At 35.2% G+C, this 14,404-nt stretch overlaps 3 protein-coding genes across 8 annotated transcripts; 1 reads left to right on the top strand and 2 right to left on the bottom strand.

Annotated features, from left to right (window-relative positions):
* Positions 1-828: 828 nt before the first annotated feature.
* On the bottom strand, positions 829-2,056 carry LOC106757644 (ribonucleoside-diphosphate reductase small chain). Its single transcript, XM_014640366.2, has one exon. It carries the CDS (start codon positions 1,933-1,935, stop codon positions 946-948), a length of 990 nt encoding a protein of 329 aa, XP_014495852.1. The 5' UTR covers positions 1,936-2,056; the 3' UTR covers positions 829-945.
* A 4,235-nt stretch (positions 2,057-6,291) lies between these two features.
* On the top strand, positions 6,292-11,981 carry LOC106757643 (protein CIA1). Of its 2 annotated transcripts, none has more exons than XM_014640364.2 (11): positions 6,292-6,441; positions 6,583-6,778; positions 6,901-7,047; positions 7,147-7,365; positions 7,494-7,558; positions 7,740-7,805; positions 7,898-7,969; positions 8,986-9,048; positions 9,516-9,585; positions 10,916-10,999; positions 11,668-11,981. In XM_014640364.2, exons 2-11 carry the CDS (start codon positions 6,605-6,607, stop codon positions 11,731-11,733), a joined length of 1,026 nt encoding a protein of 341 aa, XP_014495850.1. In that variant the 5' UTR covers positions 6,292-6,441; positions 6,583-6,604; the 3' UTR covers positions 11,734-11,981. The 2 variants fall into 2 exon arrangements, with proteins under 2 accessions (XP_014495850.1, XP_022634991.1); XM_022779270.1 differs by having other exon boundaries at positions 6,344-6,387.
* Positions 10,386-13,783, bottom strand: LOC106757645 (protein BIC1). Of its 5 annotated transcripts, none has more exons than XR_002667358.1 (4): positions 12,878-13,783; positions 12,604-12,727; positions 12,061-12,256; positions 10,650-10,754 (listed from the first exon to the last, which is right to left on the bottom strand). XR_002667358.1 is itself a non-coding variant. In XM_014640367.2 (2 exons), exons 1-2 carry the CDS (start codon positions 13,369-13,371, stop codon positions 10,661-10,663), a joined length of 588 nt encoding a protein of 195 aa, XP_014495853.1. In that variant the 5' UTR covers positions 13,372-13,783; the 3' UTR covers positions 10,386-10,660. The 5 variants fall into 5 exon arrangements, 1 of the variants encoding a protein (XP_014495853.1); XR_001375526.2 differs by having other exon boundaries at positions 12,061-12,223; XR_002667357.1 differs by lacking the exon at positions 12,604-12,727.
* Positions 13,784-14,404: the final 621 nt, after the last annotated feature.

Below are 14,404 nucleotides of genomic sequence, written 5' to 3'. Positions count from 1 at the left end.
ACACATGAAATAAAGTAGTATCCTATCAACTGAAATAGTATCAAGTTATGACCACTTACATAAAAAATAATCTAAAATTAAAATAATGATATATTAACACAATTCCGATTCATTTTCATCCAAAATTAAAAGTCATCACAACTCACACGATATTCATTCATTTCATTTTAAAATTAAAGTTGTTTTTAGCACAATTTCAATTCATCTACGGTAACCTCAGCACAACTTTTTCATCTGCGAAATTTTTTAAAAATTTATATCATGATGATGAAAAAACCTCTAAAAAGCATTAGACAATTTTTGCATAAGGAAAACATAAATATTCAATTAGGCTGCGTTGTGAGACAAACCGACATACACATTCCAACATGACATTGGTGGTGGTGCTCCTGCTGACCCTGCAGTCTGCAGCTGAGCTGAATTTACACAGATATTCTAACGACCACACAGATTAAATAATTATACGAAATATGAGACTCTAATATAAACTAAACACCAAAATATACCAACACCAATCTCCAAATATGTCACAGCAACAGCTTCCTACGTATCAGTTATCACTTCGAGAAACCAGATATTACTTCAAGAAAATACAACATGGTAGCTGCTGGCAAAAGGATATTTGTTAAACCGACTCAATTATCTTGATATATTCACCATCCAAAATACATCTCTACGTAGAATTGAAGCCCAACAAACACAATGGAGTTGAAACAAAACTGTAAAGAAGAGTAAGAAGAAAGCTCTAACTATCACATGGAAAAGAATTCAAAGAAGATTAAAAATTAACAGAGTAAAAAGTTGACAAGGAAAAACAATCAATTTTGCTTTTATCAATTCAACAATTTTATTGTAAAGTGGAGATATGGTACAGTGAAATACAGGCAGTATTAGAATGAGTGAAGTTAATATACTAACAAAATAATTAGCAAAGATTCTAAAAAGTTAAAAATCCTCGTCCATCTTGAATACATGTGCCCCTCCATTACCGTTCAAGCTAGACATTACAGAAGCCTTCTGATAGTCCCCAACGCGCTTTTCAAAGAAGTTAGTTTTCCCCTGGAGAGATATAAGCTCCATCCAATCAAAGGGATTCTGAACATCGTACACCTTCCCGCATCCAAGCGCACCAAGCAGCCGATCCGCGACAAACTCGATATACTGACTCATCAGCTCCCCGTTCATCCCCACCAACGCACAGGGAAGCGCGTCGCACACAAACTCCCTCTCTATGTCAACCGCTTCGCGCACAATCTCCTTCACGCGCTCCTCGGTGAGCTTCTTCCTGAGGAGAGAGTACAAGAGGCACGCGAAGTCGCAGTGGAGCCCTTCATCTCGCGATATGAGTTCGTTGGAGAAGGTGAGACCGGGCATCAAGCCACGCTTCTTGAGCCAAAATATCGAGCAGAAGCTGCCGGAGAAGAAGATTCCCTCGACGCAGGCGAAGGCGACGAGGCGCTCGGCGAAGGAGTCGGTGGCATCGATCCAGCGCAAGGCCCATTGGGCCTTCTTGGCGACACAGGGGATGGTATCGACGGCGCGGAACAGATGATTCTTTTCGGTGGAGTCTTTGATGTAGGTTTCCAAGAGGAGACTGTACATCTCGGAGTGGATGTTCTCGATGGCGATCTGGAAGCCGTAGAAAGCACGAGCCTCGGCGGCTTGGATTTCCTTCATGAAGCGGGCGGCAAGGTTTTCGAGAACGATGCCGTCGGAGGCGGCAAAGAAGGCGAGGACGTGGGTGATGAAGTGGCGCTCGCCGTCGGTGAGGGAGTCCCAGTGGCGGAGGTCTTGGGAGAGGTCAACCTCTTCGGCTGTCCAGAAAGAGGCTTCGGCTTTCTTGTACATTTCCCAGATTTGGGGGTATTGGATTGGGAACATGCAGAAGCGGTCGGGGTTTGGGGCCAGGAGTGGCTCTTCGGGGATCGCAGGCATTGTCGTGGTTCTTGAATTGAAGCTAGATTCAAAATCGAAAAGATAACAGAGAATCTGGTTGGTGCTTGACGGAGGAGATTGGGGGGTTATATAGGGAGAGATTTGGGTTTCAGTTTTTGAAATTTTTTAAGGAGAAAAGAGAGGCAGCGGGTGATTTTAAAGTTTTGAGAAATCTTGCGGGAGAAGAAGGAGGGACGGGGCAATTTAGGTATTTCCGGAAAAGAAAAATCCCGTGACCGCCAGACGTTGTTTTACTAACATGCCCTTTGAGAGACAAATACTAGAAGAATATAAGAGAGACAAAGCTGTGTTTTAAGTTAGAATTGTTGAAGGAGTTTTGAGAGGTTAAAGTGATTTAGCAAAAACAGTTTAAATTCTATCGAATTATCATTTTTATTTTAAATATTGTTATTATTGTTGTTATTATTATTCCATATAATAATTAGTGAGATTACAAAAATATTTGTGTTCGAGTATTTGTGGATAAATTTCATAAAATAAATACTTAGTATTTATACGTATTTATCATTTGTTTCGTAACGGATGTTTTAATAGTCATTTATAAATTAGTTGGATACGATAATATACTATTTATGAATATTTATTATTTATAAAAATTAAAATTTAATTTATATTGAGTTAAAACTATCTTATGATTTTTATGTTTGTACAAAAATTTCAATCGGTTAGAGCGATTTTGATTTTAGTTAATTTTTAAATTATGGTACAATTTAGTCCTTTAACTTTGGAAAACTCTGGTTTTAGTTTTTTTTACCAATTTTTTTTAACTTTATTTGTTGTTTCAAGCACGATTCTCGTGTGAGATTGCTCCTGACCGGTTCAACTTCATCATGCGTCAATCATTATTCCCAAAAAGGCATGTTGAGCTAAATCTACGGGAGTATGATAATTTCCAACAAGAATTAGAGCGCAGGCAATGACACGGAGTCTTGGGGAACCTTTCTAATGACATTAATGAAGTGCTAGTGAAGAAATTATATGCCACTGCCTATGATCACAAGGGTTTTATGCCATGAATGTCCAAAGTATGGAGGCAGTTGGTTCACTTTGACCAGAAGACTTTAAATACTTTTCTACGGACTCCACCTTCAACTTGTGTCCCTTAAACACCTTTATTAGTGAGCACCTTGATCATTACCTGATTGCATCGACATTGTGCATTCCTGTTAAGAGTATCAGTTGGGTGTGAATGGGACACTTGTGAGGATCCTTCAAAGACATTTGAACTCTCTACCTAATATGTGAACATTCATTACCCTTTACAAACCTGAGTCTGAACACTCACACATCTAACTTCAATTTGGAGCGCTTATATCTGATCCATAGGATCATCATCATATTCAAATGGACGTGGGGGACTCGTATTGCTCGGGAGATGACCCTTATTGTTGACAACGATCTTTGCAAACTCAGATTTCCTGGCTTAATTATTGCACTTTGCAAGGATTAAGGTGTACCATTTGACTTTATTGTGCGCCTTCAATTGCAACCCACTTTAAATAATAAGTTCTTTGGTAAGAATTGTATTAATTGGATTTAGCAGTCCACGTTCAACCCTCCTTCACTTGTTCCTCCACCACGGCAAGGTGGGTTTCGTGCTTCACGTACTCCTTTTGTTGTCGCACCACTAGCTTACATGCATTAGAATTTTGCATGCCAGGAGGACATGCACTCGTGGAGTGATGCTTTGAGACAAGGTTAGGTGTCTATAATGGAAAGTCTACATCAACTATCTTTGGGCATTCCTGATTTCCACGATGGCGTGATGACTGATAGTAAGTTCGCAACTCGTGTTCCATGGCTTGAGGGCAAGTCAAATTCTAGGTGGGGGAGCACTTCCTATGATGCAAAGGGCAGTGACGATGAGCTGCCACGGAAGGATCTTAATCCACTTTGGAGTTAGTGGCAACCAAAGTCGAAACAACAGTAGGATCCATTTGGATGGAGGCCTTGGTCGTGATTTTGTTGCGTGGATGAAGTTTTTCTGAGTCCTTGTTATTTAGTTTTTTATGTACATTGTGGTATGGATTTTATTTTGAATTTTGTTTTGGATTATGTTTAGTTGTAAATACATTGTTATATTTGGTTTAATGGTTTTGCACTTTCTACATTAATTGTGTGCATTCCTAAAATGTGATAACATGTGCATGATCGTGGTTGCAAATTGTCTCGAAATTTCATCTTGTGTGTGAATATGATTCAATGACTATATATTTTTTAGTGCTTGAGAGAATGTATTTGAAATTAAGAGATATTGTGATAAGTTGTCTTGGATATAAATTTGGTTTTTGCATGATTCTTTGGATGCACACACACACTTGGTCAGGGATGAAAAAGACAATTGCTTAATTGATTTCTAAAACTTCTTGGTCAAATAGTCAACCTTTGTGCATCAGGTAATCATTTGTGAACCCTTTCGAGCTTTGAGTTATTTTCTTCCCTATCGAGCCTTTGAAATGTTATCATACCTTACACTCTGAAAGAAAACAAGTATTATGCTTTGAACAAGGGTTTGGTTGAGATCAAGTTTGGGGGAAGAAAATTCATATATATATATATATATATATATATATATATATATAAACAAACAAACAAGAAGAAAGAAAGAAAATAAAAGAAAAAATATCAAAAGGGTGCATGAATAGAAAAATAAAGGTATTTACTTGAGTGATTGATATATTGGGATTTGAGGATTGACTTGAGTGATTGAAGCATTTACTTGTTTTCTCTTCTCAAGTGGTGAATTTTGAATCCATGAAAAACCATTACCCTAAAAGGACGTTTTGACCTAATTAACTATGTGTTAAGTGTGTGAGTTAGACGATATGCAAAAGTTGATGAAGTACTATAATAAGCTTTTTAATAAAAGTATGTGAGAACAGACACTTGTTTGGTGAGTATTATTAAATCTTTAAGTTGGTTTGTCATATTTGATGCAAAGGGTAGATTTTGAGTTGATGAATGCACCATGTCACGTTTGTTTGAAATTTGAAAATGAAAGTGAATTTTTCTGGTTTGTGTAGAGTCATTGTATCAAGAGGTCTTTTACTTAATGTCGTGTTTGGTTTGTGTTTTCGTGAAGACATGAAATAATTCAATTTTAGAAGAGTTTAATAAGTGTGAAAAATACTCATTATTCATACTTATTAATACTCTCAAAGTTGTATTTATTCATGACTTATGTCTAGATTGGTCAAGTCTATAATCATATGTATGCTTAGGTTTAGAAATGAGATATGTTATATGATGTTTTATAATTACATGAATTGATTCTTTTATACTATAAACTTACTCTTATTTTATTGTTATTTGTTTGTGGTTGTTATATGCTTTGAAATGATCACTTAATAAATGTCAACAAAGAGAGATGAAACTTTTATGGAATAGACTCTAGGAAGTGAGTATAGTGTAAACACTTAATATTTAACATAATTAATACTGTTTGGATTGTAAATAAGTAAATAGTTTTACTAGAACTATGTATATAAATTTGACTTATAATTACTATTGTAAATAAAATTTGACCTTAGTAATACACTTAGTAAATTATGATATTGAATGATACAAATAATCAGATAATATTAACGACAAAATAAGTTTTGTTGTTATTGATCCTAAGCTTCATCCTCCACTACTTCACTCCATAACACATTTTTTTCCTAATTGTTTAATGATCTCTACAATCATGTCAAAAGACTACAATTTAGAAAGAGAAAATAATGGTTACTATCATCTTTCAACCAAAACACCTATATAGTAAACAATGTTTTAATACAAAGGAAAATGATACTTTGACAACCTTGAAGATGACAATTTTTTGATACCGATGACGTGTCATGTTGTCATTGGTCGATTTTTAAGAAAATGAAAAAAATAAATCTTATTTTCTTAAAAGTCGACCAATGACAACGTGACACGTCATCGGTGTAAAAAATTTGTCATCCAGAAGTTGTCAAAATATCATTTTCCTGATACGAAACTACTTGTATTGTAAGTTAACTCTTTAAAGTAATAAAATGTATCTAATACCTTTAAATAAACTTGCTGAAATATAAAGTTTAGATGAAATTAAATATAAGCTGCTTTAAATCGATTAAGCGCAACCTAAATTTATACAAATCCCTCAAAAATCTCTAAAACAATGGACTTTTTTTTTTAGCAAAATTTGAATATCATCTAAATGTTCAATTAAATTTTATTATTTGCCTCAATCCCTCCCCATTTGTGTAGGATTAAATACCACGTTTTATTATTTACAGGAAGTAAATTCAGTATAAGAAAAATGAAATTATCGTTTTCGCTTCGAATGCGATTGTATTATAAAGCGCTTTTTTTCTCTATGATTCATAGAGAATTGTATATTCCCAGTCTAAAACCATGGTATAATTTTGATACGGTACCCATGGATTACCCAAAAACGTGCATCAGTAGGTAGCTAGTTTTCCCCTGTGCTCACGCCGTGGTGAATTGGCGGCGGCCCAATTGGTGATTTGTTTTTGTCTGTTTGTTAAAATCATTTTCACTAATTTTCTCTGACGCGTGGCGTGGAGAAGAGTGAGAAAGTAGGAAATAGCAGAGTAGAAAGTTGAGAATCAATAAACGGGTCAGTGTTTGCGGTGTATGCAGAGAGGGAAGGCGATTGGTGACGATGGAGCTGAAAGAGATTCAGAGACTCGAAGGTCACACTGATAGGGTTTGGAGCTTGGATTGGAACCCCGCCACTGGACACGCCGGTATTCCGCTCGTCTTTGCTTCTTGCAGCGGCGACAAAACCGTCCGAATCTGGGAGCAGAACCTCTCCTCTGGTCTATGGGCTTGCAAGGTCTTTTCTCATATCAATTTCCATTCTCAATCGTTGTGAAATTCAATTCTATGTTATATTTCACCATTGAAGAAAATTGTGTGTGTAATATAGTTTACTTTGCTTGTGGAAATGGAATGTAGGCGGTTTTGGAAGAAACACACACTCGAACTGTTCGATCTTGTGCTTGGTCACCGTCGGGGAAGCTTTTGGCCACTGGAAGTTTCGACGCCACCACTGCCATTTGGGAAAATGTTGGTGGCGATTTTGAGTGTGTTTCTACTTTGGAGGTAGGTTATTGCTAAATTCAACCTTTTTGTTTAATGAATTAGGACGTTTGTTCTTTGATAGTTGAACTTTACTTTGAGGTGAATGCGATTTTACTACAGGGACATGAAAATGAAGTGAAGAGTGTGTGTTGGAATGCGTCTGGCACGTTGCTAGCTACTTGTAGTAGAGATAAGTCTGTTTGGATATGGGAAGTTCTGCCCGGGAATGAGTTTGAGTGCGTGTCTGTGCTGCAAGGACATGCGCAGGATGTGAAAATGGTGAAGTGGCATCCCACAGAGGATATCTTATTTTCGTGTAGTTATGATAATAATATTAAGGTATCGCTGATGCTAAAGTGCCTCTGCCTTTTTATTTTCATTTTTTTTTCTTTATTGTTACTTGTGGTTGCTTCCTTTGCGGATGAATGATTGAGCAATGTACAAAATTAACACTTCATTTCTTTCAGGTTTGGGCGGATGAAGGTGATAGTGACGATTGGCAATGCGTCCAAACCCTTGGGGTGCCTAATAAGTACTACTTCTTGATCTCTTTCATCACCTTCAAGTTTATAGCTTCTTGGTTTTCATATATTTGTAGCAACGAGTGTTTTTTTCCGTATGTTATGTAAAATGTATTTTGCATATATGTTGGCCATTATCGTTATTGTTAATTCTAATTTAATTCATTTATTTATAACGTTGTTATTTGTCAGTGGACATACTTCCACTGTCTGGGCTCTCTCCTTCAGTGCGAGTGGTGACAGAATGGTTTCGTGTAGGTATGCCAAAATTTCTTTTGCTCGCGTCTTTAATTGTTTTATCACTTTCTTTAACTTCTGTGACATTTTTTTATGGCAAACCTTTATGGCAGCGATGATCTTACCGTGAAGGTCTGGGGAACAGAAAACACAGAGATTCAATCTGGTGGTGGGTTTGCACCCTGGTTAGTATTTCACTAGTTTCCTTTTTGCCTCTCTTACATTATTCCCCCCCTTCTATAGAATACGTATTTGCTATGGGATTCAAATAGTGAAGATAATTGTCATTCGGTCATAATAATGGCGAAAATAGCATAGCTGGCTACTATGAAGTTACCTCTGGTTTGACCTTTCTTACTTCAGACTTTTAAGGATAGCTTTTTTTCCTTTGTTTCATCCTTTATTCTCCTATTCAACTTTCCAGATCACATTAACATAATTTGATATAGTTTTGTATTTATTTTTTCTAATAATTTCGTCATCTTCTTTCAAATTTTGACTTCATTACTATGCCTTTATTGCACTTAGATTGATGGTGGTTATGTGCTTAAACTGTGACTTCTATTATTTATTTTGAATTTCATTAGTTTTGGGTTTTCTTTTGTTTTGAGGATTTATTTGCGCACTATAACTTTTTAGTTTGTATTATATTATTTAAAACAGTTTCCATCCTGTTATCCTGCTATAGCGAGTTTAGAGTTTGCCACTGCGCTGTGTCCTTTGAGATTGATAACTATAATGACTACATCATGACCCATTGCTTGCTTGCTGTTGTCTCACGATCCCCTGCTACTTTATCTTAAACTCAATATTTTGAAATGTCTAATTTTGATATATCTGATCTTTGAAGTCGTAATCTGACTGTCAATTCTGCTATATTCATATAATAGCTTGGAATAGTTTAAAACACCATCGTTAGTTTCTGTCAAATATTATGAAATCAATTGCATAGGCTGGTTTTGTTCATAATACTAATTTTTACTATAGCTGACTATCAATTCTGCTATATTCATACAATAGTTTGGAATAGATTGAAACACCATCGTTAGTTTCTTTCAAATATTATAAAATCAATTGCATAGGTTGGTTGTGTTCATAATACTATTTTTTACTATAGCATATCACTTAATAATGAAGGCATATTAATATACTCCTTTCCTTTCCGGATATTTTAATTTTTTTTTTCTTACTGGAATTTCAGGAAACATCTTTGCACTCTTACCGGGTATCATGATCGGACAATTTTCTCAGTTCATTGGTCAAGGTAAAATGGCACTTGCGTTTCACTGGGCATTTACATAAATTTGCTGCCTTTGTTAATGCAATTTCTGCCTTTGAGAATGCCATTATTTTTATCTGTCTATTCCTGATGTTGATGATGTAAAATTAAGCAACATTATTGTGGAATAAAGGAGCTATTATGTTATGGCCAACCCCCATATTTGAAAGTTGTGCTGACTTTCTTCGTACATTGTGGATGGATTATCCTCTTTCAGTCTTTGGGTCACTGATATTTTAAGAAGTTTAAGAATGATTTTTTATTTATGCAACATTCTGTGGATGAAACGTTAATTCATCACTTATTGCTTTCCATTTTCTTAATTGGTAGCCAGATGAATATAATGATGCACTTCTTGTTTGTTATCATGATATCAGATGTGAGCTGTATCATCTTATTTAATTTCTTTTTGTAAATATGACATTTATGCACCCTTTGTGCTGGTATGACAGAGAAGGTATCTTTGCCAGTGGAGCCGCTGATGATGCTATACGCCTTTTTGTGGATGACAATGAAAGTCAGGTATGCCTATTGTTTACTAGTTACTGCAGTTACCCAATAACATAAGCAGTTCAAATGATACATTGTGGTCATTCATTCCTAATGTACTTTGTGTACTTATTGCCTAATGGATAAATTTGGTTGCCAGAATGTAGTGTATAATTATAAAAAATTAGGTTATCTATGGTTGGGACTAGTTTATTAATTGAATATTTTAGAAACTACAGATGGGAATGTTAACTTGAATATTCACGTCTCAAACTCAGAAAAGTGCACGTGTTCTCCTACTGGAGAATCCCTCATATATTGGATATCCTAATTAAGAAGAGAATATCAGTTACTAAGTTGGTGCTGCACAATAAATTGCAAAGACTCTGTTTGGTTTAAAGTTTAAATGTCCAGCTAACCTATGCTGTGAGTTTGCTGGTTTTAAAGATAAGAAAATCTAATCTGCTGATCAACTGTGGCTGTTGGTCCCTCATCCTAAGAACCTCTTTGTTCCTCATTCTGACTTCTGGTGGGGAGAGCAAGTGTCATTGTTTATCACGACTTGTAACTTTAACTCAGTAGGGATGCCAGTGGGAGCATATCGATATTTTATCCTTGCACGTTTTTTCTAAAGTGTAGGAAGAGTCTGCACAGAAAGGAGAAGCACCGGATTCTTTGTGCCCATTACTAGTTTCCTTTCTGCTGTAAAATCACGCACTTTAAATCAGACACTTCGTGATTCTATAATGCTATTGGCTATTTGTGCATATCATTAGCCTGGAATTTTTTGATCTGTTTGTACTTGCTAACAAGGACAAGAGTAGCAAAAGAAATGACAAACCAATGGCACATGTTTCTTTATTTACAACATAGATGCAGACAACGCTCAGTCACTCAGTCATAATATTAACTTTATTTGCAACTTTCTTTATCTGGATCTAGTTTTTATTTGAACAGTGTTTTATTTTGGAGAGATTAGCATGATGTTCTTGCATACTGTTTGAGTTTACTGACGAGCTGGAGCAGCTGGTTTCCATTTTTTCTTAATATAATAAACTCCCTTCTCAATTTCAATGTATATTTTCGTACTTGCATCGGATCCTTTTGTTTAGATGCTCTTCTCGGTGTCTGCGAACGTTGGGGTGTTTTGAACCTCTACAGTTGTGCTGTTATTAAGTGATAAATCATTGAAATCCAAGTCCCTGAAAAATTCAAACTACTATGAGATTGTATTAATGTGTCGTAAAATAATGACCAAAATTGAACACAAGGATTTTAAATAATTGACTGTCTTTATAGATTGTAGATGCATACCACTATCTAGAAGAAAAAAAAGGTCAAAACTGACAATTTCATTGCTTAGGTTGGTGGTCCTCTCTACAAGTTGCTGCTAAAGAAAGAGAAGGCCCATGACATGGATGTAAATTTTGTGCAGTGGAGCCCTGGGGTAAGATTCTCAGACGCTACTCTAATGGAAACGCATTGATAATGCAATGAGTATCTCTTTCCACACACATCGAGTGGGTGGAATGGTGGATTTCACTGCTAAATTAGATAATGCTCTTAGCTTATCGTGTCTGTGTCTGAATATACCCTCTTAATATCATTGTGATAACTTGCATGATCAATGAAGTAATCGTGGTTTGCTGGCATCTATTATCAGTAATGTGTTTAACTGACAGGCATTGGTAGACTTTGCATCACGAAAGATAAAATACATTTTCATTCGTGTTAAAAGAAATTTAAAAAGAAAATGTAGTTTGCTAAGGACAGCTTAATAACTTACAAAATCTTAGGGGCCGTTTGATTTGAGAAGGAAGTTTTATTTTTTCACTATTAGTTATAAATACAACTTTTGTTTCCTGTTTTTTAAGATTTGTATAGGAGCAATGAAGATAACATTTTATTCTTTTCATTGTTTCGTGCTCGAATCTTTCGAAGAATCAAGTACAAACTAGAAAGTAAATTCTGTATTAAAGTAAACAAAAATAGAAACGATTAATTTTTCTTAAATCAAACAATCATTTACATATTTAGAGAATGGTGACCTATATTAGCATTTTTTCCTACTTGTGTCTGTCTCTGCAAATGGTAACGGTTTTATTTACTAAATAGGAGAAGCCGCTGCTAGCCTCTGCAAGTGATGATGGAACAATCAAGGTGTGGGAGTTGATATCATAATGATGATGTTAGTTTTTTCTCATTTGCTGTATGAGTAGCACAGATTTACACTGGTGAAGCCTATAGAAGTGCTAGATGTGCAGGCACCCTCATAGTTCTTTTTCTATTATCTTAAGTTTTATTTACTACAAATTTGAAACAGATATTGATTATTGTATTTTTTAGGGAAGTCAGGAGTGTGACTGTAAATTGTAATTACTGTCTACTAAACTTTACATTTTTGCTCAAGAGTTGCTAAAATTTTCTTACTCTAGGGTGAACTGGGATCGTAAAATATGCTTTACTTTCGTTAGTTATAACGATAGATTGAAAAGTAAGGATACTCACTAATAATAACGGTGTGGCAACTTGATGTTCGAATTGGTTTCCATAACTATAGCAAGATGTAGCCAACCCCATGTCCACAATTTCTTGACGGGTCACAAAGCTACCTTTGAGTTTTCACTAAATTTTGTTAGCCGTAAATTTCACATTTTCACTAGTATGCCCCCTGTAAGTCATTTGTAAAGGCCAACAATGTATACTGCACAGGAAGGACTAGTGTATAAAAAAAATGAGCATCATAAATATCGTGATATACACTACAGAGTTAGATGACATGAGGGTCCAAATGCAAATGGTTCCTTCACTTTTTTTACATTTGACATTTGACCATACAATTTGAAAGAGTTTTGATGAATCGTGACTAAACAGATGCACTTAAGTTTTCGTAAATAAAATTTCTTCTATCCAAATTGGGTTCGTTTAAATCGTTGGCATTTGTTGCAATAAAATATGTTTGAGTTAGAAACGATGCGTCTTTTAACTCCAATACACTAAACTTTTTAAAACACAAACGTAATTATTTCTGAAAGGCTGAAAGTTATGTACATTACACATTGGAAGCTTCAAGTGAGGCACTTAAGGGTCAAGGTTTGTTCAGAGCGAGAGAGCATTTGGGAAATTGCTTGAACTAATGACTTGTTTTTTCTCGAAAGAAAGACAAGTGCTGAAACTGAAAACACAGTCATAAAAATATCCGAAAATGTAATTGTGATAAAGAAAAAAGAAATGGGATTATATAAAGATTATATGATTAGTAAACAATCCGTGATGAATATGTGGTTGTCGTTAAAGTGAATGACAGAAACGAAAAATCTAACACCTGTTATCTATTCTTAGTCCAGAAGCATTTGGTCTTGTACAGTCTTGAACCAAAGCCTCTCGTGCAGTGGAGATTTTGCTGGGAAGCAAAGGGGCATCAAATGCTGTGCAATCTATCCAATCCTTCAACAGGTCCTCCTGACCCCACATATCAGGAATCCAAACCCTCCCAGCCACTTCAACTCTATGCCGCTTCAGCCTCTCGCGTCCACTATCATCCTCTTCTAAACCCTCTGTTATACTACTTTCCTTAGCAGCCTCTTGCAATGCCATTTTCTCCTCCTCGCAAAGAAGGGATTTTGAAGCAGATGGGTCTTCCTTATCTCTATGAATACCATCATGGTTAACTTTGGTCAGGGAGAATAAGGGGTCTTGCTGTTGCTGCTGCTCCTCCTCCTCCTCCATGTTGATGATGATATCTTTACTTGGATGGGGAGTCTTAAGGTTCTTTGAAGGAATCTGGTCATTAGATTCAGCAGAGGATCGGTGAGCCATGAAGGGTTCATGCAGAGAGAGTTTTTGAGAGATTTGAAATTGGAGTGGGTGTTGTGTGGGGAATAAAGCAAAGGGAGTGGGTGAGAAATTAGATTACACGTCGCCCACAGAAGAGTTTCTTTTGTATGGTAAGTGACAAACGTACGTGTCTTGTTTGAGATGGGATTCTATTTCTGTGGTCTTTCAATTCCCACTGCTTCACTTTTAATAAATAAGCCAAAATGGAATGAAAAGAAAAAGAAAGACCTTCTTCTCTTCTGTCTAAGCACCATTCCTTTGATTGATTTTTGGAGGATTCTGAGGTTGACGTTCATCTGCATATGCCTCTCTCATTCTTCCCTTTCAACCAATCACCTTTGCCTATCTGATTTTTTTTTTCTCAAAATTGTTCTTTTAATAATTTTTTTACAAAGTTTAAAATTTGTGATAGTACGTGATTCATCCGTTTTAAATATGTAAATTAATAAAATATTAACATATAATTTATTATTAAATAATTGTTAACCGTCTTTTATTTTTTGCATGGTAATATTTTTCATTTTCATCGTTATTGTCTCCAAAATATACATATACTACACACTTCTCTCTTCTGACGTGCTTTTGATGAGAAAGATACGCTTTAGATGCCAGAAAAGATATTTCTCTTATTCTTTTCAAACTTTTTCCCTTGCGACAATATATATTATTGTGAGCTCTTCCTATCACATAATAACGTTTTTTTTTTTCTTTATTATTATTGTTTAAAAACAGAACAAAATGAATGATTTTATTTTGGTGAACACACCAAAAATATCAGATGAAACACCAAAAATATATATATACACATATATATATATATATATANATATATATATATATATATATATATATATATATATATATATATATATATATATATATATATATATATATATATATATATATAAAATGAGTGTAAAAATAGTTACGGCATAAATTAAAATAAGTTTAATAGATTCGAAAATTCCTATATTTAGGGCATAAATTAAAATAAGTTTAATAGATTCGAAAATTC

This window comes from Vigna radiata, chromosome 3 (assembly GCF_000741045.1).
Source record: "Vigna radiata var. radiata cultivar VC1973A chromosome 3, Vradiata_ver6, whole genome shotgun sequence".
NCBI classification, from domain to species: Eukaryota; Viridiplantae; Streptophyta; class Magnoliopsida; order Fabales; family Fabaceae; genus Vigna; species Vigna radiata.
The sequence above is the reverse complement of the archived record's forward strand: the minus strand, read 5'-3'. Positions and strand labels throughout refer to the sequence as shown.

What these genes read in the sequence shown, in the direction of transcription:
- LOC106757643 (XM_022779270.1), top strand. Translation starts at nt 6,359, where the DNA reads ATGGATTACCCAAAAACGTGCATCAGTAG. An exon ending in CTGGTCTATGGGCTTGCAAG is followed by an intron (nt 6,779 to 6,900) that starts GTCTTTTCTCAT and finishes AATGGAATGTAG; the next exon opens with GCGGTTTTGGAAGAAACACA. An exon ending in GACAGAATGGTTTCGTGTAG is followed by an intron (nt 7,806 to 7,897) that starts GTATGCCAAAAT and finishes CCTTTATGGCAG; the next exon opens with CGATGATCTTACCGTGAAGG.
- LOC106757645 (XM_014640367.2), bottom strand. Translation starts at nt 13,371, where the DNA reads ATGGCTCACCGATCCTCTGCTGAATCTAATGACCAGATTCCTTCAAAG. An exon ending in GGACTAAGAATAGATAACAG is followed by an intron (nt 10,755 to 12,877) that starts GTGTTAGATTTT and finishes TGAATTTTTCAG; the next exon opens with GGACTTGGATTTCAATGATT.
- LOC106757644 (XM_014640366.2), bottom strand. Translation starts at nt 1,935, where the DNA reads ATGCCTGCGATCCCCGAAGAGCCACTCCTGGCCCCAAACCCCGACCGC.